A 27846-nucleotide genomic window follows, 5' to 3' on the forward strand; every position below is an offset into this window, starting at 1 on the left:
GCATCTGCTGCTTGGCCTGCTGTGTTCATCCAGCCCTGCACCTTGTTGTCTCTAACAATGATATAGAACAGGAACTCGAGGCCATTCTTAAAGAAATTCCATACCCTAAGAAGCTATCAGTAGACTCCAACAAGATAAGTGATGCTTTGCAGTAAGACTAAGCTCAGTGCGATTACACATCATAGTATTCTACTTTTAATCTGAAATGCCATTGTGACTACTGTTCAGGGCACTCCTCAGGATCAATTTTAGTCTGTTGAATAAGAAGATTTGCATTTATATAACATCTTACCACAAATCATAACATTTAATTATAATTGAATTACAGTGGCTGGTAAACAGTAGCCACCTCGTATGGCAAGATCCCACAAAAATGCGATGAAATCAATGATTGACCAATCATTCTATTCTTTTACTTGTTTCACGTTGAATGAGGAATGTAGACTTCCCTGCCATAGGGTCATAATTTCATCAAAATATGGCACTTCCAACAGTTTAAGACTGGAATGTCAGTCTGGGTTATCCCCTCAACACTGGGATAGAATTTACAATTTAGTAAAGGTAGCTCATTGTGCAAGCTAACACCCTCATTCAACAGCTCTTCATCAATTAATAAGCAGAATTGCTTCAATAAGAAGAATATACACTTCAAACTTTTAGCACAAAACTACTAATAAATTGATTTACAAGGTGCAGTCTGTTGGCATCATAAAGATTAAAGTGCAGCATTTCTGTTTTGTTCAATAAAATAGCCAATCAACTCATGTCAGAAGGATTCTGCAGTTTGACTCACAAGGATTAGAATTAACACTGTCCATCAAAGGTATAACATTTCCCACATGTAAAGATGTATCTAAGTATAGGATCCTCTAAACATATACAAAACTTCAAAGGTAAGACAGTTGACTGGTTATCAAGCCTGAAGACTTGAACTTCCCCCAAGGTGTCAAATTTAAAAGTTGTAGCTGCATCTTCTGGCAAAGGAAGAATTGGTAAAACCTTGGTGGGTGGGGGGGACGGGGGGGAGGTATCTGTGCACACCTCTGTGTGGTGTGTGTCTGGCTGGGGGATGCTGGTCAAGGAACAGTACACGTCACAAAGATTTCCTGATCTCCTGCCTCAACCTTTGCATGTGTTTGCCTGCTCTTTCTCCAGGTTCTCCATTGATCTTCTGCAGGATATGCTGAGGGTCTTTGTGGAGATTCTGCCCCTCGGCCTTTTAGAATGCAGACCTATTGTAAAATAGGACTGGTAATGCTAATGCTTTGGTGTCATTGGCTATTACCAGTACTTATTATTATTACTACACAAAGGTCTGATGATCATCTTGGTGAATTATGTTAAATTTAAAATTTAAAAATGTTATCTAAAACTTTTGTCTAAGTTTTGAACATCACTAAATTAAATAGCGCCAGAGTGCATAATCAAGGAAACATTGGCAAATTTTGTTCAACTATACATGCAAAGCAACAGCCTTCCACAGCACTTTAAACACTTTGTGTGTCTGCCACCACCATCAATTTACCTTTCAAAGCATACTAGATTAGCAAAACAGACACTATCACAAAACAGACCTATTAAATTTACAACCTTCAACATTTAGTTTACATCGTACAGATTTGCAAGTGTTTGCTTGCATACTGTTTTCTGTAAATTTTCTTCCTGTATTGTAAATACTTTATGTATTAAACTGAAAAAGAAACAAGTGCATTAATGTAGATGCTAAAATGTTTCAGTATTTGAATTTTTAATTTGATAAAGGTCTTTTTGATCATTCTTGGATCAAGAGAGGATAGGGATAGGCTAAGGTGTTTGGTAACTGTGTTCTGCAGTTAGTCATGAGAAAATGCTCAGCAGCAGCACAAATCAATTTTCTCTTTTGCATGTCCCTCTTTAACCCATTCAGCTGCATCAGATCAATATCCTCCACAATGAAAATCCTTATGAAGGGCTCTTGTGGTGTGTTGGTAGTGACAATTCTTCCAAACTAGGAGGTCTGGCTTCAAGTCTCACCTACTCCAGAGGTGTATAATAACATTTCTGAACATGTTGATTAAGAAAATATATGAAAATACTTATACTGGCTAATTCCAAGGCAAAGAAGGGAATACTCCTTCTGTAATTAGATAAATGAATAAAGATCAATGACTGTCAGTCAAGACTAGAATGAATTAAATTTAATTTGTTAATTTAAACTGCATTCATCTCTGTACTGGTAAATGTTGAAATAACTATCTCATGGTTTACATGGGAGAGGTGCAGACTATTTATCTTCAGAGACATAATCCTGCAAACAAAATCATAATATTTTAAAATATTACCATTATACTGGAGATAATGAGAAGACAACTTTTTTTGATTATTTATTGTTCCTAATCATTAAATGAAAATTAGGAGAAGCACATCACAAACTGCCTGCTGAAGTTAAAACTTTACTCCAAACAGTTCTGGAAAACATAATTTCTGATTTTTCCACAACTGTCCTATCTCCCCATGGGACTGGGGAGTCACTGGGACATCATTAGCTGCTGTGAATTAGCTATGGACAGATGCATTCAGCAAATCCCAGATGCATTGGTTGCTATGACAAACTGATTAACCGTCTGCTTCACGGCCAATGGGCAGCATGCCAGAGCACTGCCACTTTACAGAATGACAGGACTTCCCAGAGGCTCTCCATCCCTATTCAGGGTTAAATCATCAATATCAACAATTCCTTAAAATGTGAAGAATGTTTGCCACAGAGTACAGCTTGTGACAAGAGACTGGATATTGAGTGTTTTTAACATGACTAACATGTAGTTGTTGAGCTACAGCTACCACATGGTTTTGGTTGACCAGAAGACACTCCTGCTGTTGCTGCTTGGCAAAGACATATGGAAGGATTTGCAGTTTGACAATTAATACCAGGACAAATGTTAGTGTCTCAGGCTTGTCCGTTATCTAAATATACTTGATTTATTTTGTTCGGCATTTGTCAATTGTCAGTGAGGAAAACAGGTTACAGGGAAGCAGATTTTGAGGAATGAGGAAAATTAATATAAATAATGTCTCTTGCTGCTAAAAGGAAGTTTAATTCCCTTTCAGAGATGAAGATTTTATCCAAACACCCCAAACTGTTTTTATGTGGTACACCTAAAAGTTAACATTATGATCTCAAAATCTGAGGTACATTTTTTATAAAAAGGTAACAGTTAAGAGGTTGCTGCTTAACTGCTATCTACAAAGTGAAACTGGAGCTTCTGTTTGTTTATAATTCCCTCAACTTTGCTAACACAAACATTGGCATTCATTTGACTAAAAAGTGTTAGTAGTGAAAATACTTTTGAATTTTACATTAATGAAAGATGTCATGTCATGTTATGCTTGTGGAATGTAACTGAGGTTTAGTTGCAACTGCAAAAATTTTAGTTCTTTTAAGGTTTTCTGATTGATTTGCTACGTATGGGATCAGGAGTTTCAGAACAAACATAATATACTTGGATAGTTTGCCACTTTATTGGTAGTCAATACATAGACTTGCTGTTGGGGCTACAGGATGACAAGGATTTTCCTTGTTTGATATGATTTGGAACTTCCAGTCCTGTATGAAGAGTTACCTGTTAGAAGAAAAACAAATATTAAAACATGACGCCAGTAAATGTTGAAGTGTAAGTCACATGAAGTTTCTTTTTACTAACTAGCTATTCCTATCCTAACAATAGAGTCTCTCCATATTTATGTCCTTTCATTTTCAGGTTCTCTGTGCCCTGGTCTTACTTCATGAATAAGGTTAGCAGATTAAGAGGAGCTTTATAGGGCTAGCACCCAAGATTCTGGCCTATAATTTTCGTGTCGCTCCCTCTATTTCATGTGTTCAATGGCAGGAACAGAGTGCAGATCTATTGCCATTCAAAATGGGTGAATGGGGTTCGCTCAGTGACAGTGTGACCATCACATCGTCCAACATAGTCCTGGCACTGCCTCTCAGTCAAAATTTCTTCTTACACTTTTTAACAGCTTCAACAAAGGTTCAGCCACAGGAACACTAAGGAAACTTGAAATCCTGTTTCTGGGCTGCTTCTGCCGTAACTGGCAGTCAGTGACACGGAGAGTGCCAGATGGAAGAGGCCTCCAGTGGTAGCGCCAACAATGTCAGGACAAGCTGGACGCACAAACTCCACCCAGTTGGCGAGAGAGGAACAGGTCCAGAGCTGACTCCCCCAGCCTGGACTTGAAGGCTAGGCTGATGTTCCATGTCTGCAGCTAGGCCCTGGCACCTGAAGGAAGAGAAAGGTGGTCTTGGCCCACATGGCAGTCTTCCGGTGGCGGTGTTGTACCAGCATGGAGGTCTTGTCCCAATCTTCGGCATGCAGGTATTCCAGTGGCCCAGCAGGCGGTTTCGGCCGGGCATGGCGGTCTCACCCCGGCTGTGTCTTCAGGGTATTCCATTGTTCCTTGATTGGCTTTCCCCAAGCCCAGGAGCTATTAACTGAACTGTGATGAATTTTGTCTTAATTTTACTTTTTTTTTATTGTTATGTATGACTTCTGTCATTGATGTAGGCCATGTGGTGGTGTGACTTATAAAACCTTCACTGTATTATTCAAGTAAAAGTACACACGGCAATAAATTTCTGTTATATTCTACTCTTGGGACGCACTAACTGGCTGTAAAGCTCTTTCTTTTCATGGGTTCCCAGAAGTCATGTATAAAACATAAAACTATGCTGCCATTTGTGTGCATATACGTTAAATCTCAATGCTGGCATGACGTGGTATTGGATTAAAGATTCAATCACCAATGAGGCAACCACACTAAGAAAACCCTATTCTTAAGCCCCTAGTATACAGAATTCAAACAGGACAGACTGATGAATAAAAGATTGAAGCTATAATTGGACCAAGTTACTATGATATTATGACCTGTACTGTGAGGGTTGGAGAATTGCATATCATCCAAGAATTGTCATCAGGGAAATCTAGGATTAACTTGCCTGGACTTACGTGCCAGATGTCACCAATGGATCACTGATGATATATCATTATGTGTATCTTTCTTCTCACATTAAGAGAGTCTAATGAAGACACATCTTTTATCATGGTCCAATCTTACCTGGACATTCCTATTAATGCTGATAGCAGGCACAAAGATGCCTTCCAAATTTTCAAAGGCTACAGGGCCTTGCTGAACATTGTTGATGTGAAATGAAAGGATATGCTTGCTTAGGTCCAGGAGAACACCAACTGTTGTACCTTTACAAATCCCACCTTCTGTCCTAGAAAATGTGAAAATAAATTTTATTGAAACTAACATTACTGTTTCCATTTATTTAAACAAATTTCTTGTCTGATATTTCCATTAATACACTCTATTGATATTTCAGTGTCACAAAACTGTTGAAATGTTTTAAATAAGCCAGTTAAAATAAAAGACGAATGCTGTACCAGTCAAGGATTCTCACGCTGGTGTTTACAAGAAGGTTTCAAGGGGTCAGCCAAAAATAACTTTCTAGCTGACGCTACCCTCACCCCAGCAGCTCTTCTGATCACTAACTGGCAGAGATACCCTTTGAACTCTTAGCAAGAAAACAGCTCAAGGCAGCCATTAAGGATTGAAAAACACACTGCCTCATGTCAACTTGTTACGGTGTGGTTTATATGAGATCCCACACAGCCTGTACTCAGGTTACCCTCAGTGCAGCAGCGCCATGTGAATAGACATGCACAAGTAGTCAGAACCTTACCCTGTCTGAGGTGGAGTGGGGTGGATGAGAACAACTATGTTAAATATGACAATGTGGACATGGATATGCTGAGTAAAGTGCTGACCCAGCCTCACTGTAGCTAAGTTTCTGATAAAGGGCTGGTGTCATGTAGTGGCTGTAATACTGGACTAGCAATTCAGAGGATCTGAACTCATGTCCCACCATAGTAACCTGTGAAATTGAATTTAATGAAGCTGATAATTTGTGTTGTGTCACCAGGAACAGAAAATGACAACATGGCCACTAAATTATTGTAAAAAAAAAGACACTAACTAGTTTATTAGTGCAGTCAGGGAAGGAATACTGCCACTGTTATTAATCTAGTCTACATAGCTCCAGGTCCACCATGAAGCTGATTCTTAATGCCTTCAAGGCAGCAATAGCTGAGCACATCCCAAGAATGAATAATTAACAATTTCCGGAGAAAGTTGTTTGTCTTATTCATTTAATAATTTAGTCATTAAATTACTGCAGCTGTTATACTTCCTTTCGCGCACCTGAAAGTGGTAAATATCAGTGTAAATTTAGTTATTTAAGATTTTGAAAGTTTTGCAAGTTAGAAAATGAAACACTTACCTATTTGTGTGGGAATTTCCATGCATAAACCAACTACGGTTGTTGTCAACATACATGGCCCAGGCCTTATCATCCTTGCCTAGCATCATATCTTTTACTAAATTAATTCTTGCCACTCCAAAAGCAGGGTCAGGGTGGTTATCATAACGATCAATAGACAGTTCCCAGTAATGGATTCCTTTGGAGAATGCAACAGATCCTAGCACAACACGATCATCATAGCTATTACACGTAACAGTCAGGTTATCATTAGACAGAAGGATATCCGGATGGGCAGAGGTGGGATCAAAGGTGAACCAAGCCACTGAAATGGAATAACAGAACAGCAATTTCAGAATAATAAGAAACATATCCCATCCCCCTGCATCCTTTCCTCCATCTCAGGCCCCCTCTCCTGAGAAATTATGCGGGATTGTTGGTTTTCTTTTATTTCTACATCAAGTGGCCACCTTTCATTTAAGCCTAGCTAGTGAGCATGACATGCTGGTCTACAAGACTTGGTTTGGGGATTGACAGCCAGCATAGCGAAACTCTGAGGAAGTGTCACCGGACCCAAAACGTTAGCTCTGTTTTTTCCTTCACAGATGCTGCCAGACCTGCTGAGCTTTTCCAGCAACTTTGTTTTTATAGCCAAACTCTGAATTGATGTCCAGGCATCTAGACTTGCCAGGAGAGGAACGGCTACTGATTAAACTCTTCTCCAGCACAGGGATAAGGTCAGCTGTAGCACCCAAACTAAACAGTCAAAAAGTCCAAATTCTAACCTTCTAACCAGTAGACTTAGAGCTACACTGGGAGATACTTTACTCACAATGCAATGAAGGATCTAATAGAACATTCCTTTGATTATCCTTTGAATACATCTGCCTGCCTGTAAAGGTTGTGTATGAAATGAGTTGGGCAGTTTCAACCTATCATCCATGCCCTCCCCAACACAAAATTGTCCACAATTTGGTCTAAATGAGCAAATTCAGTCACAGAGGTCATCTGAGAAAAGAAAGTCCCTTTCACTAATTAGGGGTGGTTTCCTGATGTGAAGTCTAAGCCATGCTGTGATTGCAGAACAAAGGCAGTTTTATTTGTTTCATTTTGTTTCAATGTTTAGCTATGCTTTCACTGACTTCCACTGCTCAATCAAATTGAAAATAAGTGGCTGAAATAGAATAAGATTCCAAATTCTTATCCTACATCAGAAAATGTTGAAATGCTCAACACATTGGACACGCCACTATTGGAGAGAGAAACTGAGTTAGCATTTCAGACCAATGACCTGTTAGAAATGGATGAAATGTAACAGGTTCAAGCATGTACAGGGGTTGGAAAGGAAGGAAGACAGAAAGAAGGAAGGGGAGAGAATGTGATAAAGTAAAAGCAGGAAAGATTAATTCACAAAAGGTTTAATAAGGTAATTAAGGCAAAGCTGATGGTAATGAGACAAATAAAGAAACAAAAAAAGGAGTAAGTGGGTAAAAACAAGATTAGTGCTATCAACTGCCATTGATTATATAAATCAGGGGTAAATGTTATCATCTAAAACTGTTTCAATCAATTTTGAGTCCTGATGGCCTAATCAAAACAATGTGCTGTTCCATAAACTTATGTGCAGCATCATTAAAAGGAGACTGAAGATAGAGATCAGAATAGGTTGAGGTGGAGAATTAAAATGCCAGGAGTCTGAAGTTTTAGGGTCATACTTGCAGACTGAATGGAGCTGATTCACAAAGATATCAATCAACCTGTGTTTGATCTGCCTAAGGTAGAGGAGACCACATCATGAACGGTCAATGTGGCATGCTAATTTGAATGCATAATTAAGTTGCTCATTTAGCTAAGAGAAATACTTAGGACCTTGGACATTGGTAAAGGAAGAGGTAAAAGGACAGGTGTTAAATCTTTTGCATGGGAGACTGCTCTGGGAACGTTCAGGATGTAAGAAATGATTGAAGAAGTAAATCGGCATGTCGCAGATGGAACAGTCCCTTCAGAATGCTGAAAGTGGGGAAACAAGATGTGTTTAGTGGCAGCAATGTGCTTTCGCTGATGGAAATGATGGAGAATGATAGGGCAGAAAATGAGGTGAAGGGAAAGCATATTGTGGTTCTGGAATTTAGGGAAGACAAGACAGAATTTGTCTAGGAAATAGAACAGGGATGATCAAGGCCCTGTCAACAATGACAGTTGGAATCCTTGGTTGAGGAAAAACAAAGACATATCAAAGCATTGGTTTGGAAGGCGGCATTGTCAAAACAGATGCAACACAGACAAACTGAGAATATATGGAAGTCCTTAAAGGAATTTAGTCAGGTATTAAGGGGAACTAGTGACCTTTTCATGGATATTTGTCTATAGCCTATGCTCAGAAATGGAAAAATGGGGTTGGTGGGCTGGGCAGGTCTGGAAGAAGGAACGTTCCATGATTCCACAAAATGGCAGGCATAGCTAAGTCTTATAGGGGTTCCCATAGCATGATATTTTACTTGGAAGAAGTACATTTTTGAAAAAAGACGTCTAACATTCAATGTTCAGCCTGGCTGAGGAGGATAGTGTTAGTGGATAACAACTAATTGGGCCTCTGTTGAAGGCAGAAATGGATACCTTTCAGGCCAGATTAGATATTGATGATGTAAAGGAGATGGTTAAGGTCAGGAAACAGGCAACTCAAAGTGACAGTTGTAGGTAAAAAAGGGGAGAAAAACAATTAAAAGCAATCAGTTGAGTCAATAGCTGGTTGAAATGATATTTATCCCTCTGCCACTTCAACAATTTCTCATTTCCTGTCTCCTCCTTATGTTTGACAGCAGCCATGGGGAGATAAACAGAATTAACATTTAAGGTTGATGACCTATTATGAGAATTTTCTCTGTCCACAAATGCTATCAGATCCACTGGAATACTTCCAGCATTTCCTGTTTTTTTTTGTTTGTTTGTTTCAAATTTCCATCATCGACAGTATTTTGCTATTGTTTTCATTTCACGGTGGGCATCCAATTGATGTTGTTTCAGATTCTGGCTTCAAACTGGAAAAATTAGATAATTTGCCTCCAATTTCCAACCTTTTTTCACCTCAAAGTCCATCTCCATCTGTTATATTCCTTCCCTCAATATCTCAATTTTCATTTCTGAGGAACTGGCCACTGACGACAAGCCCACTGGCTCCAAAAAGCAACCTTGTCTGTACTTCCAACTACCCACTTACTGTGAGGACTCCTTTGCATTTCATTCTCCCAATTTTTTTCAATGCTGTCACATCTGTTCTGACAATATTACTTTCTGTACCGGTGTTTCCAATTTGGCTTCCTTCTACCTTATTTAAAGATCTCTCCCTACTAGAGTTGGAAGGTATTAGTTGAAAAGTCAACAATCTGAACCTGTTAACTCCATTTCCCTCTCCACAGACACTGCTTGATGTGCTGTGCATTTCCAGCATTTTCTGATTTTTATTTCAGATTTCCATCATCTATGGTATTTTGCTTTTGTATGTATCTTGACATCCATAGGCTTGAGTACAAAGATGTACTAAGAACATGGGTCAAATGTTATGTACTGTGCCTTAGTAATAACTAGAAACTCACTACTTTTTAACTACCATCAACACCAAGTAATTTCAGTCTTTCATACAGTTCTGAAAGCCTTTTGAATCAGTGTATTTGATGTTGCAGCAAATTAGTCACACAGTCAGAGACCCTTTGGCCCATCATGTCCATGCGAGTCGTCAAGCATCCAATCCCTTTTTCCAGTTCTTGGCCTGTAACCTTGTATGCAATGACATTGCAAGTGTTCATTTAAATAGTTCCTAAATGTCTTGAGGGTTCCCACCTCTACCACTCTTTTAGGCAGTGAGTTCCATATACCCACAACCCTCTGGGTGAAAAAGATTTTCTTCAAATTCCCTCTAAACCTGCTGCTCCTTATCTTAAAACTTTTTTTTTAGTTATTGACCCCTATACTAAGGGGAAAGGTTGTTCCCTACCTACCATGTCTATGCCCCTCATCCCTTTGAACAACTCAATCAGACCCCCCTCAACATTCTCTCCTCTAAGAAAAACAAGCCAGTCTATATAAATTCTTTTCAGGCACATCTGGTGAATCTCTTTTGCACCCTCTCTTGTGCAATCACAACCTTCCCATAGTAAGGTGACCAGAACAACACACTACTCCAGCTATGGCCTAACTCACATAGGTTCCTTGCTCTTTTAATGCCATGACTAATCAAGGTAAGTATCACATATTCCTCCTTAACTAACTCATCTACCTGTCCTGCTGCCTTCAAAGGTCAATGGACATGCACACCAAAGTCGTCCCTCTGATCTTCTTTACTTCATACGGTCCTACCATTCAACCTTGCCTTGTTAGTCCTCCCAAAATGCATCACCTCACATTTTTCAGGATTAATCCATTTGTCACTTTTCAGCCCATCTGACCAGCCCACCTCTACTGTCCTGTAGTCTAATGTTTTTGTCCTTGCTATTTACCACACCACCAATTTTCATGCCATCTGTGAACTTACTGATCATACTTCCTGCATTTATGTCTAGATCATAAATACACACTACAGACAGCAAAGGACCCAGCATCAAACCCTGTGGTACACCACTGGTCACAGGCTTCTAGTCACAAAAACAACTTTCAACATCACCCTCAGAATTCTATCACCGAGCCAATTTTGAATCTAATTTGCCAAATTCCCCCGGATCCCATGGGCTATTAGCTTCTTAAACAGTCTTTCATACCAGTCCTTATCAAAAGCTTTGTGAGGTCCATGTAGACTACATCAACTGTACTACCATCGTTTACACACCCAGGCACCTCCTCGAAAAATTCTATCAAATTTGATAAACATGATCTCCCCCTTACAAAGACATGCTGACTGTCCTTGATCAACTGTTACCTCCCCAAGTGGTAATTAGTTTTGTCAGTTAGAATTCTTTCCAATATGTTCGCTACCAAGATGTTAGATTCACTGGTTTATAGTTCCCTGGTTACTCTTACCACCCTTCTTGAATAATTATATCACTCCAGCTGGCACCCCTCCAGTAGCCAGAGAAGATTTGAAAATAATGTCAGAGGCTCTGCAATATCCTCCCTTGCCTCCCACAACAGACTAGGTTTTAAACTAATAAAATAACTCTCCTAACCCCTGGTTTTCCAGCGGTGTTTCACGTTGATTGAGACACTGGTGCTACTGGATTGTATAAAGAATCTCAGAGATACAAAGACCAGTGATGTAATGGTCAAACTATCTTTCAGCATTACTGCACCAGCTTAGCTAGAAAAGACTTGCTTTCATACAGACCATTATAAATTTCAATATCTTCTATATCTATTCTTTATGGATTTACACTAACTACCCGATAATAGAGAAGGTGACAGCTCATATCAAAGACCATAGCGATGAGAACAGTGGCAGAGAGTCTGCTTAACAAATGACAAGTTAATGATTGAGAATGGACAGGGCTCTTGTGGTGCAGTTGTAATCCTCTACCCCTGAGCCAGGAGGCCTGGGTTCAAGTCCCACCTGCTCTGTCATAATAACTCTGAAGAGGTTGATTTTTTAAAAATGGAGAATATTTGATAAGTATACCTTTTATATTTATCCTTGGAATTTCAGAAGCAGAAGCATAAATTATTTCTCTGATGGAAATTTTATAATCCTTTGGGAGAGTAATATTCTCAGCATTCCCAAAGGCTAAAGTAGGGTTCAGCCCCCAGATGTTCTTTGCAGTCTATATTTCTTATATTCAACACCAATACTTTCAATTATCATGTTCTGAATTTTCCATCATTTTTAAATTGGCAGTGTGTATTTAATAGAGTACATTTGATTTGCTTGTCTAAAGATGTGTAAATTATCTTAAACAAAATCAGAAATTGCCGGTAAGGCTCAGCAGATCTGGCAGCATCTGTGGAGAGAAAGCAGAGCTAACGTTTAACGTCCAGTGACCTTTCTTCAGTGAAGAATGGTCCCAGCAATTTTTGGTTTTGTTTCTCATTGCCAGCATCTGCAGTTCTTTGGTTTTTTTGTTCAATGAATTACCTGAAATTAGAATAATTTGCTATGTCCTCTCTGCACCTGCTTTACCTCATTAGAATATGCTACTTTTGACAATATATAAACTTTTCAGCTAATTGTTTATATTTGACATGCCAGGAGATTGTACACATGAAGAAAATAATTAAATCTTGCACAAGTTGTGTATTAATGGTGCCAAACTCTTATAGATCTGTAAGTGTGTTAAAATTGCAAAATCTTCAATCTCTATTTTAAAAATTCTTTAAATGTGATTGGACTAGCATAAGCATGAATCTAACTTTAATTCATAAATCTGTCATCTTAAGGTGAAGAGTAAAATTTATAGTTGTTGATTGATTTACTGACTTATAGAGAGGGGTCATATTTTAGCCACCATATAATGATTTAATTGGGAAACATCAATGACAAAATGTGCTTGGTTCTAGCTTCACATAGCAAATACTGTGGGAGACTGTGGAAGATAAAACCTGCTAATTAGAATAATTGGATAGCTCCTCCAAAGAGCCAGCACAGGCACAACGTGCCCTCCTTTCATGCTACTATATTCTATTCAAGATTATTCTTTTGTTTGATAAATACAAATTGATTCCAAGGACACTCACCCATACTTGTGTATAACAAATTTTTACTTCTTACTTTCCATTGACGTTACTTTTCATTTAATTTATTTTGACAGGCTACTTCAAGTGTATAGATATGAGGGAGATGAAAGAATATTAAGACCTGAAAAGCAAAATGTGAACCAAAGTCTTTTTCTGACAAGAAACAAAACCAATGGCTAAGATCTGTATCAAAAACAAAACATATCAGAGATAATACTGTCAATTCTAATCAAATACAATTGCATAGAAGTTGTTAACTTTGTAATATTAAATTGGTATTTTAGTATTGCTCACCCTCAGAAGTCTGCAACACAATTGTTTTACTGTAAGGTCCAAAACCTGCTGAATTAAAGGCTTTTACTCTTGCATTGTAGACACTGTTGAACTGAAGTCCATCTACAGTGCACACAGTTTCTTTGCCAACATACACCTCCTGAAATTCCAAGTATGGTAGTTAATAGTTAAGGGGAGAATGCCAATGTATGATCAGAGCTACAGTACTTATGGCTTTTAGCTTCTTTATGTAACAAGTGGTACAGGTACATAAATCACTACCAAATAGTAAACAAAAATCTGAGACATAAGCCAATAAATTAGTCTGCAATAACAGCATTCAAATGTCTAAAGTGCTGATATAACATTTCTGTTGTGTTTAAATTGATGCCTTCGCCAGTTTTTTATTCAGCATTAATATTGCAAACGATTTCCAGCCAACTTTTTTTGACAAATCATCCTGGGGCTGTCTCTCAAATTCTTCTGTTACAAATCAAGTTCACAAATTAAATCCATGTATTCTAGCCAGAAACAAATAAAAGTAAACAATTAAACTTTTTAAAAAATCCCTCTGGATCTCTCATTTGTGGTGACCTCCCATGTTGCCCTCTTTCAGAGGGGATGACACCGTTAAAATACAGGATGGAAACTCATTTATACCTGTTCTTAGGGGCATTCTTGAGACTAAAGAAATTGGGCCCTGGACTTTGTTTTAAGGAAGAGGCAAGGACTGTTTCCTGACATGCTTACTGTAAGGAAGAGATCTTTCATTAAATCTGGGGGTAGAGGGATACATTTGGAGGTAGTGAGTAAGCAGCAAACTGTAGGACTGTGATGCTAGGAGCAGCAGCACTCCTGATGTCAGAGAGGTAGCGAACAACATCCCCTGCTGCTGGGTTAAGCCAGAAAGTCTGAGAATGACAGATAGATACTCAATCTAGTTCTTCATGCATTTTGCAGAAGGGTTTCAAAACAAACACAAGATTCTGATTTACATATTTCGAATCTTCAAATGATAACCTATAGGCATGTAGAAACAGGAAGCACCGATAAAGTTAGCAGCACAAATCCTCACTCCTCAACACGGTGCCTGTTTTTGTTATGTATCTAGTTAGGTGTGTGTCGTCCCTTTGAGAATGGGTCAGGTGACGCAGAGGCAGTAGTTAAACGGGCAGCCTAGGACTAAATGTGGAGCTGAGAGGCTGCACAATAAAGTATTCCCTGTTCAAATTTACCCTCCGTCTACTTCGTGTTCTATTTATGGTTCTAGTGAAATGCAAACACAACAGCTAGTGACGAGAGTAGGATCTGGCCCACAGACTGTGCACGGATGCTGTTGTGTTTTTTGTCAGGAGGAAGGATGTGCCTGTACTTCAAAAACAGCATGAGATTGTGGAGTTAACTTCGAGGGAAGCAGTCACCAGGGGAACCAGGCTGTGGGTGACACAGTCGGTGAAGAAGTGGCTGACGTGGAGAGTGTTCATCAAGGGGACTCAGGCTGTAAATAGCTACTAAAATCTTGTGGCAGGAAAAATTCCCACTGGCTGGAAAACAAAATGGCGGAGAGATGGGACCGTTTGATGACGAGTTAAAATGTTGGACACAGTACACCAAACATTTTGATGCGTCTTTAAAGACAAATTAGGTGGTTGAAGACGTAATGGTATTGGTTTTTTTGAGTACCATTAGGAGCAAGATCTTCATGATTCTGAGGAGTCTGGTACAACCAGAGAAACCTGCAAAGAAGACATTCCTGAAGCTATGCAAACTGTTGGGGAGTTATTTTGTACAAAATCACCGATGATTGTGGAACATTTCCATTTTTATAAACGGTACAGCATGAAGGAATCTATCATCCAATTCGTGGACACCTTAAAGGGGCTAGCAGAATATTGAGAATTCAGTGAGTTCCTCCAAGATATCTTGCGGGACCATTTGGTTTCTGGCCTTTGACATGAGGCCATCCAACAGAAGCTATGAACAGGGACAGAGCTGGATTACGGGCAGCTTTAAAAATTGTTACCTTGATGGAGTTGGCCGCTGGTGGAGCACAGTTGAATGATGACACTCAGATGCATAAAATAGCAGAAACTCATCCAACTGTGGTACCAACCATAGAATGCCACTGATGTGGCAAGAGTGGCCACAAGGAGTCAACGTGTTGGAGTAGAGAAGCACAGTGCAGCTGGTGTAAGCAAGTGGGCCATATTGCCTGAATTGTCAAGTACACCTTATGCAATAGAAGGGGTGTCTAAAGGAGACAATTCCGAGGACAAGATATAACATGCATGCTGCCAGCCAGGGAGTAGACAGGGAGGCCGCTGGGTCTGTGGGAGAATCAGAAGGCCCAGAGTCAGCAGAGTTTCAGTTAAACATTCTGTTGGTACGAGGTGAAGCTGATCTTTTCTAGGTTCTTCCCAAATTAGAGGGTAAGACAGTAAAGATGGAAATGGATATGGGTGCAGTGGTGCCTCTGATTCCTGAATCAATATTTAGGGAAAAGTTAAAGGCGCTGCCATTGAAGCCTGCCAAGATTACACAAGGGATATACACTGAACAAGCCACTGAAGGAATTATACACTGGTAAAAGTACAGCTAAGCGACCAGTGTGCCAAATTGCCTTTCGACATAGTGAAAGGTGACTACTCTGCATTATGCGAACGCTCCTGGTTACAGAAATTAAAGTTAAGTTGTTTCATGGTTACTTGGCTGGTGAACTCAAAAGTGAATTTGCAAGAGATTTTGGACAGGTAAAAGGATGTTTTCAAGAGAATCCTGGGGGAAATGAAAGGAGTAGAAATTAAACTTCTGTTGAAGTGGGACGCTCATTTAAGGAGCTGAAAGCATATCCAGTAATACATGCCATCTGGCCTAAAGTGGAGGTGGAACTGGAACAGCTGGTGAATCTGGAACCAGTAACCACCGGTAAATGAACCACTTCAATCATCCAGTCTTAAAAACAGATGGTGAGGCTTTATGGTGACTTTAAGGTCACAGTAAATCCAGCCCTGTATGTGGATCAATACCCCATTCCACTCAGAGAAGACCTGTTCAGTAGGCTGGCTGGGAGAACAAAATTCTCAGAAATTGATCTGTTGCGGGCCTATTGTAGGGGGTCACAAAGGAATCCCAGTCGTCACGAATGATTGTGACACACATGGAATGTTCTGCTACAAGTGACAGCCTTTTGGCGTCATGTCAGCACTAACTCTGTTGCAGAGGGCCATGGACCAAATTTTGAGTGGATTACCAGGTGTGTAGTGTTATCTGCACAATATTTCAGTTATGGGTCCTTTCAAGAGGAGCATTTGAAAAACCTAGAATAAACCCTTAAAAAGTTGCAGGAACATGGCCCATAGGTGAAAAAGGAGAAGTATAAGTTTTTTTTTTAAAGACTCCTGGGCCATGTAATCAATGGTGAGGGACTACACAAGAAGATGGAGACTATCATGAAGGGCCCTAGACCAGAGAATGTGTCTTAACTGAGATCGTACTTGGGACTTGTCTAGTTCATGTCTAATCTGGCAAACATGCTAAAACCCCTGCTTCGGTTGCTGGGAAAAGGGCAACCGTGGAAGTGGATCCAGGAATGTAAGGTGGATTCCAGGGAGGTAAAGTAAGCTTTAAAAAGTTCAGAAGTGTTGACTCATTTCAACCCAAAGTTGCCACTGCAGTTGGTGTGCGATGCCTCGCTTTATGGGGTTGATGCTGTACTGTCACATATCTTATCCAATGGAGAGGGAAGGCTCATTGAGTTTGCATCAATGACGCTAAAAATGATGGGGAGAAGTATGCTCAAGTGGAAAAGGAAGGATTGGGCATCATGTTCCGGCTTTAAGAGGTTTCCGCATTTCCTTTACGGTAGGCATTTCATGATTCACCACAGGCTGCTAACCTCCAATTTTGGCCCACGTACAGGAATTCCAAAAATTGCAGCAGCACGCCTGCAGAGACGTGCACAGGCTTGGTCAGCCTACTCACATGAAATCAGATACTCACAGTCAGAGAAGCACGGCAATGCAGATGCTTTGTTAAGGTTACAACCACGGGGAAATAAGGATGTTCCTGACTGGAACCTGAAAATTATGCACGTTTCCCAGGAAATTAAGGTACTGGTGTCAGCGAGTCAGGTATGGAACGCTACCTGGAATGACCAGGTTTTAAGCCAAGTTGTGGATCTAGTCCTGAGAGGGAGGACCCATTTTAGTAACCGCCCAGAACTATGCCTTTACACGTACAAGAGGTGGGACTTGTCCATATAAGACTTGCGCTTAATGTGGGAAATGAGAGTTGTTATCCCTCCCCTGTTAAGTGGAAACGTGCTGGATCAAGTGCACCCCAATGTGGTGTGAATGAAAGAAATAGCTCGGAGCTACTTTTGGTGTTCACATGTGGACTCCTAGATTGAGGAGAAAGTGGGATCATGCAAATCCTTCGCATTAAGTAAGGAAGCTGCCACCGTAATCGCCGCTTCACCTGTGGGAATGGCCTCAATCACTGTGGCAGAAGTTTCACATCGATTTCCCGGGACCATTAGAGGAATGGGTGTTACTAGTGGTCGTGGATTCTCGTTCCAAGTGATCCAAGAGGTGGCGGTCATAAAGTCAGTATCAGTGGAAACAATGATAGACTGACTGGATGAAATATTTTCCAGGTTTGGGAACCCCAAACAAATCATGACTGACAATGGTCTACAGTTTGTGGCGCAAGAGTTCAAGGAGTATCTGGAAAATCACGGAGTTGGATGTGTGATATTGGCTCCGTAACACCCAACAATAAACGACCGGATGGAGAGATTTGTACAAACCTTGAAGCAGGCCTTAAAGGAGAGGGTTTGCTAGGGCAGTGACTCAAAAAGCTCCTCAACATGTGCAGGGACACGCGACACGTGACAACCCACTGCTCGCTGGTGTCCTTAATGTTCAACCTCTGGCTGAGAACCATGTTTGACTTATTGCAATTGGAACAGACCAGACAAGTGGTAGAATGAAATCAAGGACAGATGGTCAGAAGGGCAGGAACCTCACGGTCAAGGGTATTTCAAAAAGGAGAGATTGCGTTGCCCTTAAATTATACATCTGGGGAAAAATGGATACCCATGGTGGTGGTGGCTCAAACAGGACCATTGTCATATATGTACAGACTAGGGATGAACTGGTCTGCAGGAGACACGCGGACCAGCTTGTCACTACACCTCACCAATGGGGAGGAAATTCCTTAGAATACCGAGCCGGTCCAGGTGGGACCAGTGGTTTCGACCGAATCGTGTGTCTCCAAGCCAGGGTTAGTCATACCCAGGGCGGAGACAACAGCAGCATCACAGGCCAACAACAGCCAATCAAAGAGGGACATGCCTGTGGAACAGCAAGAGCTGCTGGAAGCCCAGGAGACTACACTGGAAGAGGTTCCTGAAACGAGAAGATGGCCTTCTAGGAAATGCCATCCCCTGAGAGCCTGATCGTGTCAATGTGAACAAAAAATTAATTTTCTCTTTTCCCCTTTTTTGTATATTCCTAACTATGTATAGATATTAGCTACAATGCTTGTACAATAGTTATAATTGTTGGATGTATGGTATACGTATAGATAAGTGGAATATGGAAATAAAGGGGGAGGGGTGTTCTGTAGGTTGTTGGGTGTGTGTTGATTCTATAAGAGAGTGGGTCAGGTGACTGGAGGCAGGAACTAGAGAGTCAGTCTAGGATCAGCTGTGGAGCTGAGAGCTTGTGTAATCATTCCCTGTTCTAGTTTGCCCTTCATCTACCTTGTGTTCTATTAATGGTTCTAGTGAATCACGAACACAACAATTTTATGCCCAAGAAACAAAAGAATACAGAATTTTACCCATTACATTTTTGGTGGTGAGTTATCAGTTAACGTATTGTCTACAACTAATTAGTTACTCACTGCAACTAATTAGTCTTTTTGTTTGACAGCAGCCATTTTAAATTGAAAGTGGGCAAATTCAAATGTTTTTGAGGGATAAATTACACGTGATCCATTGGTCTGGGAGTCCAACACAATACTATGGATTTCAGTGGGATTTGCTTTATTTTAGGAGTTTATTTTCGGGCAATCTGTGTAATTATCAACAATTGTTAGAGTTAGTATGCTGATATCCGTATTGAAAATTGACATTCACTGTAAGTTTACTAAGTTATCAGACAATGCATGGAATAGCTAAATTTCCATTTGTTCATGGTCAACAGCCTAGTACCATTTGCAAACACATGCAGCTCATCTGAAGTATTATGATCAAATTAACATAAAACTATGATCATTATATAACACTTTTTCATAAAGAGGTCAAAGATAATATTACGGTCATTAGCTTCAAGTTTGCTCTTTCTTGGAGTACAGAATTAGAATCTGCATCCTGTCATTTGGTAACATCAAGAACTTATTGTGTGTGGAAATGAATTCATTCATAATAAAGAATGGAAATCAGCCCAGGGCAAAAGTCATAGCTATTGAAAACTTTGTATTTCCAAACAATTGTAACTAGATTTTAAAGTGACTAAATTTGATAGCTCTATTTACTAAATGAAGCCCATAGATCAGTGAATCTATCAAATAGAGGAACATATTCTCAGTGCACTATTCTAATAAATTCAAAAATGTTTTTTAAAGAGCATATTCACAATTTCTATACAGCAATCAGGGAAATCCTCCCTTAGCAGGCAGCTGATCCAGACATGCCGAGTAGATTCCAGACTCAATCACCAATTCATGGTCTGATCTCAGCTGGGCTGGTCCCCTCTACTTAGGCATGGAGGGGGGAAACAAAACAGACTTTCCTTAGCTATCCAGTGATTCCACATGATTGAAGATAGGATCAGGCTCAGATATGATGGCCCTTTGAAGGAATAGCCTGTTGGCATTCTTTCTGTAAATGAATGATGACCATTTAGGACCTAACTGCCCGACAGTACATTACTCCATGGAACAAGGAGTATCCTTCAGTATAGCAGAGAAGGGAGAACTGGTAAGCACAAAAATATATTTGTGGTTTGTTTTAAACATCATTATAAAAGGACAAGTTTGCTAATTTTCAAAGAAAGCACTGCTCAAATATAACATTCACTGATGGCAAGTCTGAAAATTAAGTTAATCTTTTCAGATTAAAATATCATTACAATGTGAAAGATGAAATTCTTACCTGAAAGTGCCCACCATTTCCATCATCAAGTTCTAGTATGTAGCCGTCGATCTGTGTCTGGTTGAGTGGAGGTGCCTTCCATGCAAGTGTGGCATTGTTGTTGTTAGTACAACATTTCTCCAGTTGTAGTATTGGTGCAGGTGGTACTGCAGAAGGAACTAAGCACACCTCAGTCTAACTCTGCATTTGCACAATAGCATTAATAAACCTGCAATCAGTTCCCAATTCCACAAAATCTATATTTTAGGATATGGAGATTTGAAATAACATCAAGCAAATTAATCAAGTGGTTCAATGAATTTACACACAGTTTCAACTTTACCCATTATACTAAGACAATCAATTTGTAACAGCAACATTCCACAAACCATACTGAAATTCACAATAGGTTAATTTGCCTAATTGTAGTGTTTGCAGAATAAATGCTAGCAAGGGCACTCTCTCAGCTCCAGAAGTGCAGTGCATCCTCAATCCCAACTCCAAAACAAGCTGCTGACAGACCTATACATATCCAGTAAATGATCTCTCAAGAGATACTTGCATCATCTACCCAAGAATACAAAGTTTAGGCATAGATTAAAAAAAGTTAAGAAGTGGAAGTGCTGGTGTTGGACTGGAATGGACAAAGTCAGAAGTCACACGACACCAGGTTGTAGTCCAACAGGTTTATTTGATATCACCAGCTTTTGGAGCATCGACGCTTCATCAGGTGAAGTTGGACTATTACCTGGTGTCGTGTGACTTCTGACTTTAACAAAAGTTAAGATTCAGGAACCCAAACATTTTTGTGAATATTGCTAGATATTAAACATCAGAAATCCTGCAGTTTACCAGCAAATATCTGTACAATTTTGGTTGGTTCCAAGAATGATCTGCAACCAAATGGGTTTGTGGAATTATTGGATTCAAGCAGAAACTAGCACTCTCCAATCTCATTAATAGCCAAGCTGGCTGGAAAATGATCAACAGTGACTGAGGACCTGACTAGTCCAAGTATCAGTAACAGAATCTGCCACATTGAGGTAGTTTGACTTCAATTTACCAACTTGGACATATTACCATGGAGTTGAGGAAAACTGAAAGAGTCATTACCTAGCTCTTCTCCAAGGTGGACAGGCAAGTCAGGCCATGCACAAGAATATTAAGCACCAGTCTGAATTTGAAGATGGAACAGAGGGTTAAGTTTTGAATTCCTAAAAGACTAGTCCATGTCTTGCACATTTGGCTCTGCAAATAAATGTTCCCTCATCCAAAAAAGAAGTATCAAATGTACTGTCAATCTGCGAAAAGGGAATGAATTTAGACCACAGCACAAAAGGATCAATATTCCTATTGTTAACTAGAACATTGCACATGGCTACCAACAGTTTCAGACAGAATTTATTAAGATGAAAAATTGCTCGCATGACTGTTCTGAAATAGAGTTATCTTGATGGCTTGCACAAAACAAAAGCTACGGCTCACAACTGTTAGGGCTACCATTCAGTCCCTGACATAGAGAAGGCCTCCTGTGACCTTATCCACCCTACTCCAACATATTGCCTCCCTTCACTATAGTCAGTGTAATTTGGACAGAGTAGACCTCAAGCACATAATTTTAAAAGACTGTCAGCATTTGGTAGTACAATTTTCAATTCATTGCCATGATCCCTAGTGTTTCATCAGTGTAAGAAATGCACTCCACCTCAAAACCCCACTGAAATAGGCTTGAAGCATGTAGCTATGTGAAGTGGGGATGCAGGAGTTGCTGCTTCAGACAGACAAGATGAGGTTCCTCACTCACCTTGTCTGGAGACAGCAAATGTTATCACCTAACAAGGTCTAAGGGGATGCCTGAGACCTAAAGGAATGAGGGAACAGGGTAATAGATATATTAATGAAGGGTTAATTGGTGTGAATGTGATGTGTAAATACAGGGAGCTAGCAATCAGTGGGGTGCGAGTGTTATGGTGTGGTTAACTGAAATAAAGTTATCTCTAAAAGGGTGGACTTGGTTTCTGTTAGAAAAAGAAGCTATCTTCTCATACACAACAGCAAAAAAATAGTTGGCAGCCCAATGGCTTTAGTTTTCCTTTCAGACATAACCAAAAAACTGAAAAAGAGAGACATGTCACCATTTCTGTTACTTAAGTACAGTGCTATTTGAATGATTCTGTCTTTACCTGGGTTTGGCCTCACTATTCGGTCACGTACAAAAGTGGACATGAAGCATGTAAATACAGATGTACCTATTCTCTGATTTGATATGTGTGTAGAGGAATAGCAGCCTTTCTTTGTCTTGTGTTATATCACAACCAAAATACCTTTGTGCTTACTCTTCACATTCTGAGTAATTCCAAACATTTTACATAGAATACTAGGGACATGATGCTTCCATTTTGCTTTGTGATTATCTTCAAGTTGTGTCTGCTTGATACCATCATTATAGCTTATATGATGACTACAGGAACCACCAAAATCCAACTTTAATGAAAACAGTTTGGAAACCATTGTGATAACACAAGCCTTGTACGTGATAATGTTTCTTACTGGCAGAACAGCTTGTAAATCTAACTGTATCACGTCAAGTTTTTGGCATAAATTAAAATACCCCTTGCAAAAGTCAATCTAAGGCCATATTGTATTATTGCTTAACACATTTTTACTTACTTTTCATTTGAATAAAATCAAGTTGGTGGATTGACTGCAGTAATGGGCCATTGTCGAGTGTCAGGTCAAATTCAGGATTTATTTTGGCTTCTAAAGCTCCTTTAATCCACTGCTCCTGAGATACTTGAACGCGTTTGATTAAAGCATCTGAAATCTAGAACAACAACATTTAACATAATGCACTGTCAACTTTTAAAGTTTATTTATTCAAATCTATTTCAGATAAATACTAAGAGATGGAATTGATACAGGATGGTACAGCAGTTTAGATACAGTAATAATTAAAAACATTATTTATAAACATAATGTTGCTCATACTTAGGGATTATCTTTCCAAATCTACAGTGTAATTTAAAATCATGGAATTCAGTCACTTGGTAGTACAGAATTTGAATATTACTAAAATAGGAGACATATTGCTGATCTTATTTCATCTCACTTATCAGGACAAGAATACCAAATTTCAAATGATCATAGTTTATACAGCAAAAATAAAGTTTCAACCAATTTCCTAACACTATTTTTTCACAGATACTCAATTCTAGAAAAACATCACCTCTATCTCAACTCTTTAATAGCTTACTTAATTGACTCTTCCCAGTTTCTTTTCCTTCTATGGAGACAATTTTATGATTCTTTTCTGATCTACTTGCATGAAACTTTCACAGTTCTGGTGGCCTAAACTATCTGAGTTCTCACAACTTGAAAACTTCTACACAAGCTCTCCTGGCTTAGAAGCTCTACAAACTAACACTTCAGCTAGGATGACCAGTTCCCTTGAATTAAAACTTAACTCTCCTGCTATGAGAAATTGTACTCCCTCCTAAATTGAACTCCTGATTTGTTGAACTGTGAGGAAAACAAAACTGTTGCCCTTTTGAACCGAAGGGAACAGGTAATGGGCTCTGGTCTGATATAAAATTCTGTAGTATAAACATTCAATCCATTAACACCGCAAGTGTCCTGCCAGACATTTGTCTGAAGTCAGATGTCTTCTTGGAAATGATGTAATTGGGTCACTGTTCCAAATTATTTCTCAAACTTTTTAAAGAAACATTATCTTCAGAGAACTGGCCAAAACCCATCTGCCTGTACTTTAAAATCCAAACCCCAAATTATACTAGTTTACATCTTTATCACATAGTGCACACATTGTATAAGCATGCCATTCATTCTAACTGTGAACATTTGAAACTACATAACCAGCGATTCCTATAGAAGTAAAACACTGTGGATGCTGGAAATCTGAAATGAAAACAAAAAATGTTGGAAGTACTCACGTTGACTACTTTAATCAAAACTAGAAACTGTTAGAAACACAATTTCTAAGCAACACAATTCAGCAACGAATACAGTTTTGTGACTGTGAAAATACTTAAGGTAAAGCCATTATCAGTAGACTTACTAGAATTTGATTTACTAGCAGAATCAAGCAAAAGTTAATCAGTACAAAATTTGATAGCCAGAGCAATCTGGCAAGAAGAAAGATCACAAGTCTGGAATTAGTTTTAAATGTTTCATTTGACATAGAGTCATGGAGTTATACAGCATGGAAACAGACCCTTCGGTCCAACCAGTCCATGCCGACTATAATCCCAAACTAAACTACTCCCACGTGCCTGCTCCTGCCCCATATCCCTCCAAACCTTTCCTATTCATGTACCAGCCAAATGTCTTTTAAATGTTGTAATTGAACCTCAAGAAGTTCATTTCACAAATGAAAACATTTCTGTGTAGAAAATTTGCTCCTCATGTCTTTTTTAAATCTCTCTCCTCTCACCTTAAATCTTCCCCAATAAACATTTGAAACTGGGAATGCATCAAATGTTTAGAAGTGAAGTGTGGGTAACAAGTTTTCATTCCAAGAGTATTTACATCACAGAAGGAGGCCAATAAGCTTTGGATGATGATATAGAATGGGCAATATCAAGTTGACTGCCAGTAACAGACTGCACTTGATTTTGTTTCTTCCAGTGACTTAAATGGAAAGCAAAATTGACATGGTGCCTACAATTGGCAGCTAATTTGATAGAATTGGTTTCACACTATTGTCAAAGTTAAAATGACAGCGATATACCTGTGCCAGCTTATTGACAGAGAATGCAAAATAAACCCTATGCTTCTGCTCCCTTTCCTTCCTCTGCCTTCAAATATTCTCTTCTTCAGCTTCAAATTTTATATTCAAAGAGGGTCACAGGCTAGCAATTCTGAGGTAAATAATCATCACCTGATTTCCCAAAGCCTGACAACCATGTCCAAGGAACAAGTCAGGAATGAGTTGGAATACACTCCTCCTACCTGTGGGTGGCATGGTGGCTCAGTGGTTAGCACTGCTGCCTCTCAATGCCAGGGACCCAGGTTCAACCCTCTGGTGACTTTCCATGTGGAGTTTGCACATTCTCCCTGTGTTTGCATGGGTTTCCTCCAGGTGCTCTGGTTTCCTCTCACAGTCCAAAGATGTGCAGGTTAGGTGGACTGGCCATGCTAAATTGCCCATAGTTTTCAGGATGTGCAGGCGAGGTGGATGAACCACGTGAAGTGCAGGGTTACAGGGGTGGGTCTGGGTGGGATGCTCTTCAAGGATCGGTGTGGACTTGATGGGGTGAATGGCCTGGTTGCAAACTGTAGGGATTCTATGATTCTATGAGTGCTCAGGACATTTGACACAATCCAGAACAAAGTACCCAGCTTGACTGGCACTTTATCCACCACGTTCCACGTTCCCTCTCTCCACAGTGACAGCAGTGTGTTCCATCTACAAGATGCACTACTGTAACTCACTAGAACTCCTTCAACAACACCTTTCAAACCCATGATATCTACCATCTGGAAGGACAAGGGCAGCAGACACATGGCAACAGCACCACCTGCAGTCCCCATCCAAGCCACTTACCATCCCAACTTGGAATGACATTGCCATTCCTTCACTGTCACTGTGTCAAAGTCCTCAAATTCACTTCCTAAAAGCACTGTGGGTATTACCTCTCCACCTTGAACAGCAGCAGTTCAAGAACTCACTACTGCCTTCTCAAGAGCAATTAGGGATGGGCAATAAATGTTGGCCTTACCAGTGACATCCATATTTCATGAACAAACAAAAAAGCAAGAAGTCTCTAGCTTCAGCCACACTCTGTGGATAATATTCCAATAATTCACTCCAGAGATAAATTTCCCTATCTTATTTTTTTCTTTCAATGACAATTTTGAATTAATTTACATTTAAATTACTACACTTCATCAATACTGTATGGCTTTAACATTCGAGAAGAAAGCACCCAAAACTGCATAGACATCCCATGGCCTAATCAATGACTAGTATAAATTCATCATTATTTCCTTACAAAACTCATTCACTGCAAAACCTATGTTTCTCCAATGTGAATCAAATGAAGAATTACTATTTCAAGTCACGTTCAAGTAAATCTCCCTCCTGAACTGTCATGTCATGTTTCTACAACAAATGTTGCAAATAGATTGAGTATTAAGATAAAGTACTACTTTATTAGAAGTGAACAAGTGCAGAAGCACTGAAAGAATAAATCGACAAGAAATCTATTGTGCTCTATCTTATTGCTTTCTGATGTGCTCTATGTTATTGTTTTCCAATGGAGAAGGTTATTTTGGGATTGCTGCGTCAGAGAAATGGAAATTACTTGTCTCGTGCTAGTATATGTTTCTACTCTCCCCATTTGTAAACTTGAAATACAAATGTAATAACTGCTCCATCATTCATTAAAATCATGGCTGATCCAATTGTGGCCTCAATTCCATTTTTTTGCTCATTCTCTATATACCCTTTGACTGCTTTGTCAGCCAAGAATCTAATGGCCTTAAAAACATTCAATGAGCCTGCCACTACCACTCTCTCAACCAAGTTCCACAAACTCATGACCCTCTGAGAGAAACAAATATTTCATCATCTCCATCTTAAATGGGAGATGCATTATTTTTAAACACTCCTCCCTAGTTCTAATCTCTCCCCCAAGTGGAACCATCCATCCCCTCGGCAGCCTATAAAGTCTTTCAGAATATGTTTCAAGAAGATCATTCTTCTCTTAATGGATAAAGACCCATCTCGTCCAACCTGTCCTCACGACAAAACTCTCACCCCAGGAATCAGTTGAGTAAATTGTTTCTAATGCATTTATGCCATATCTTAAATGAGGAGGCCAAAACTTTTCACAGTACTATAGATACGATACTCCCAATACCCTGTACAACTTCATAGAGTCATACAGTCATACAGCATGGAAACAGACACTTGGGTCCAGCCAGTCCATGCCGACCATAATCCCAAATTGAACTAGTCCCACCTGTCTGCACTTGACCCATTTCCCTCCAAACATTTCTTATTCATGTACTTATCTAGATGTCTTTTGTACAGTTGTAACTGTACAACACATCCACCACTTCCTCTGGAAGGTCATTCCACACATGAATCACTCTGTGTAAAAAAATTGCCCCTTATGTCTTTTTTAAATCTTTTTCCTCTCACCTGAAAAATATGCCCCCTAGTCTTGAAATCTACCACTCACCTTATCCATACTCTTCATGACTTTATAAACCTCTATAAGGTCACCCCTCGTCTTCCTATGCTCCAGTGAAGAAAGTCCCAACCTATCCAGTCTCTTCTTATAACTCATACCCTCCATCCCTGGCAATGCCAATATTCCATTTCAACAAACAACAATATTCCATTAACCTTACTAATCACTTGCTGTGACAACAAGGTGCAGAGCTGGATGAACACAGCAGGCCAAGCAGCATCATAGGAGCAGAAAGGCTGACGTTTCGGGCCTAGACCCTTTCT

General features: G+C 39.6%; 1 protein-coding gene across 1 annotated transcript in view; it reads right to left on the bottom strand.

Moving 5' to 3' along the window:
* Positions 1-3484: 3484 nt before the first annotated feature.
* LOC109927043 (E3 ubiquitin-protein ligase TRIM9) overlaps positions 3485-27846 on the bottom strand; it is a 53100-nt gene continuing 28738 nt past the window's right edge. The window contains exons 4-9 of the mRNA XM_048596577.1: positions 23037-23190; positions 20388-20545; positions 13250-13388; positions 6323-6626; positions 5095-5257; positions 3485-3599 (exon numbers count right to left, since the gene is read on the bottom strand). Of these exons, the coding sequence (XP_048452534.1) occupies positions 3507-3599; positions 5095-5257; positions 6323-6626; positions 13250-13388; positions 20388-20545; positions 23037-23190 (1011 nt within the window). The 3' untranslated portion in view covers positions 3485-3506. The remainder of the gene's footprint in view (positions 3600-5094; positions 5258-6322; positions 6627-13249; positions 13389-20387; positions 20546-23036; positions 23191-27846) is intronic.

This window comes from Rhincodon typus, chromosome 5 (assembly GCF_021869965.1).
Source record: "Rhincodon typus isolate 14 chromosome 5, sRhiTyp1.1, whole genome shotgun sequence".
Lineage (NCBI taxonomy): Eukaryota > Metazoa > Chordata > Chondrichthyes > Orectolobiformes > Rhincodontidae > Rhincodon > Rhincodon typus.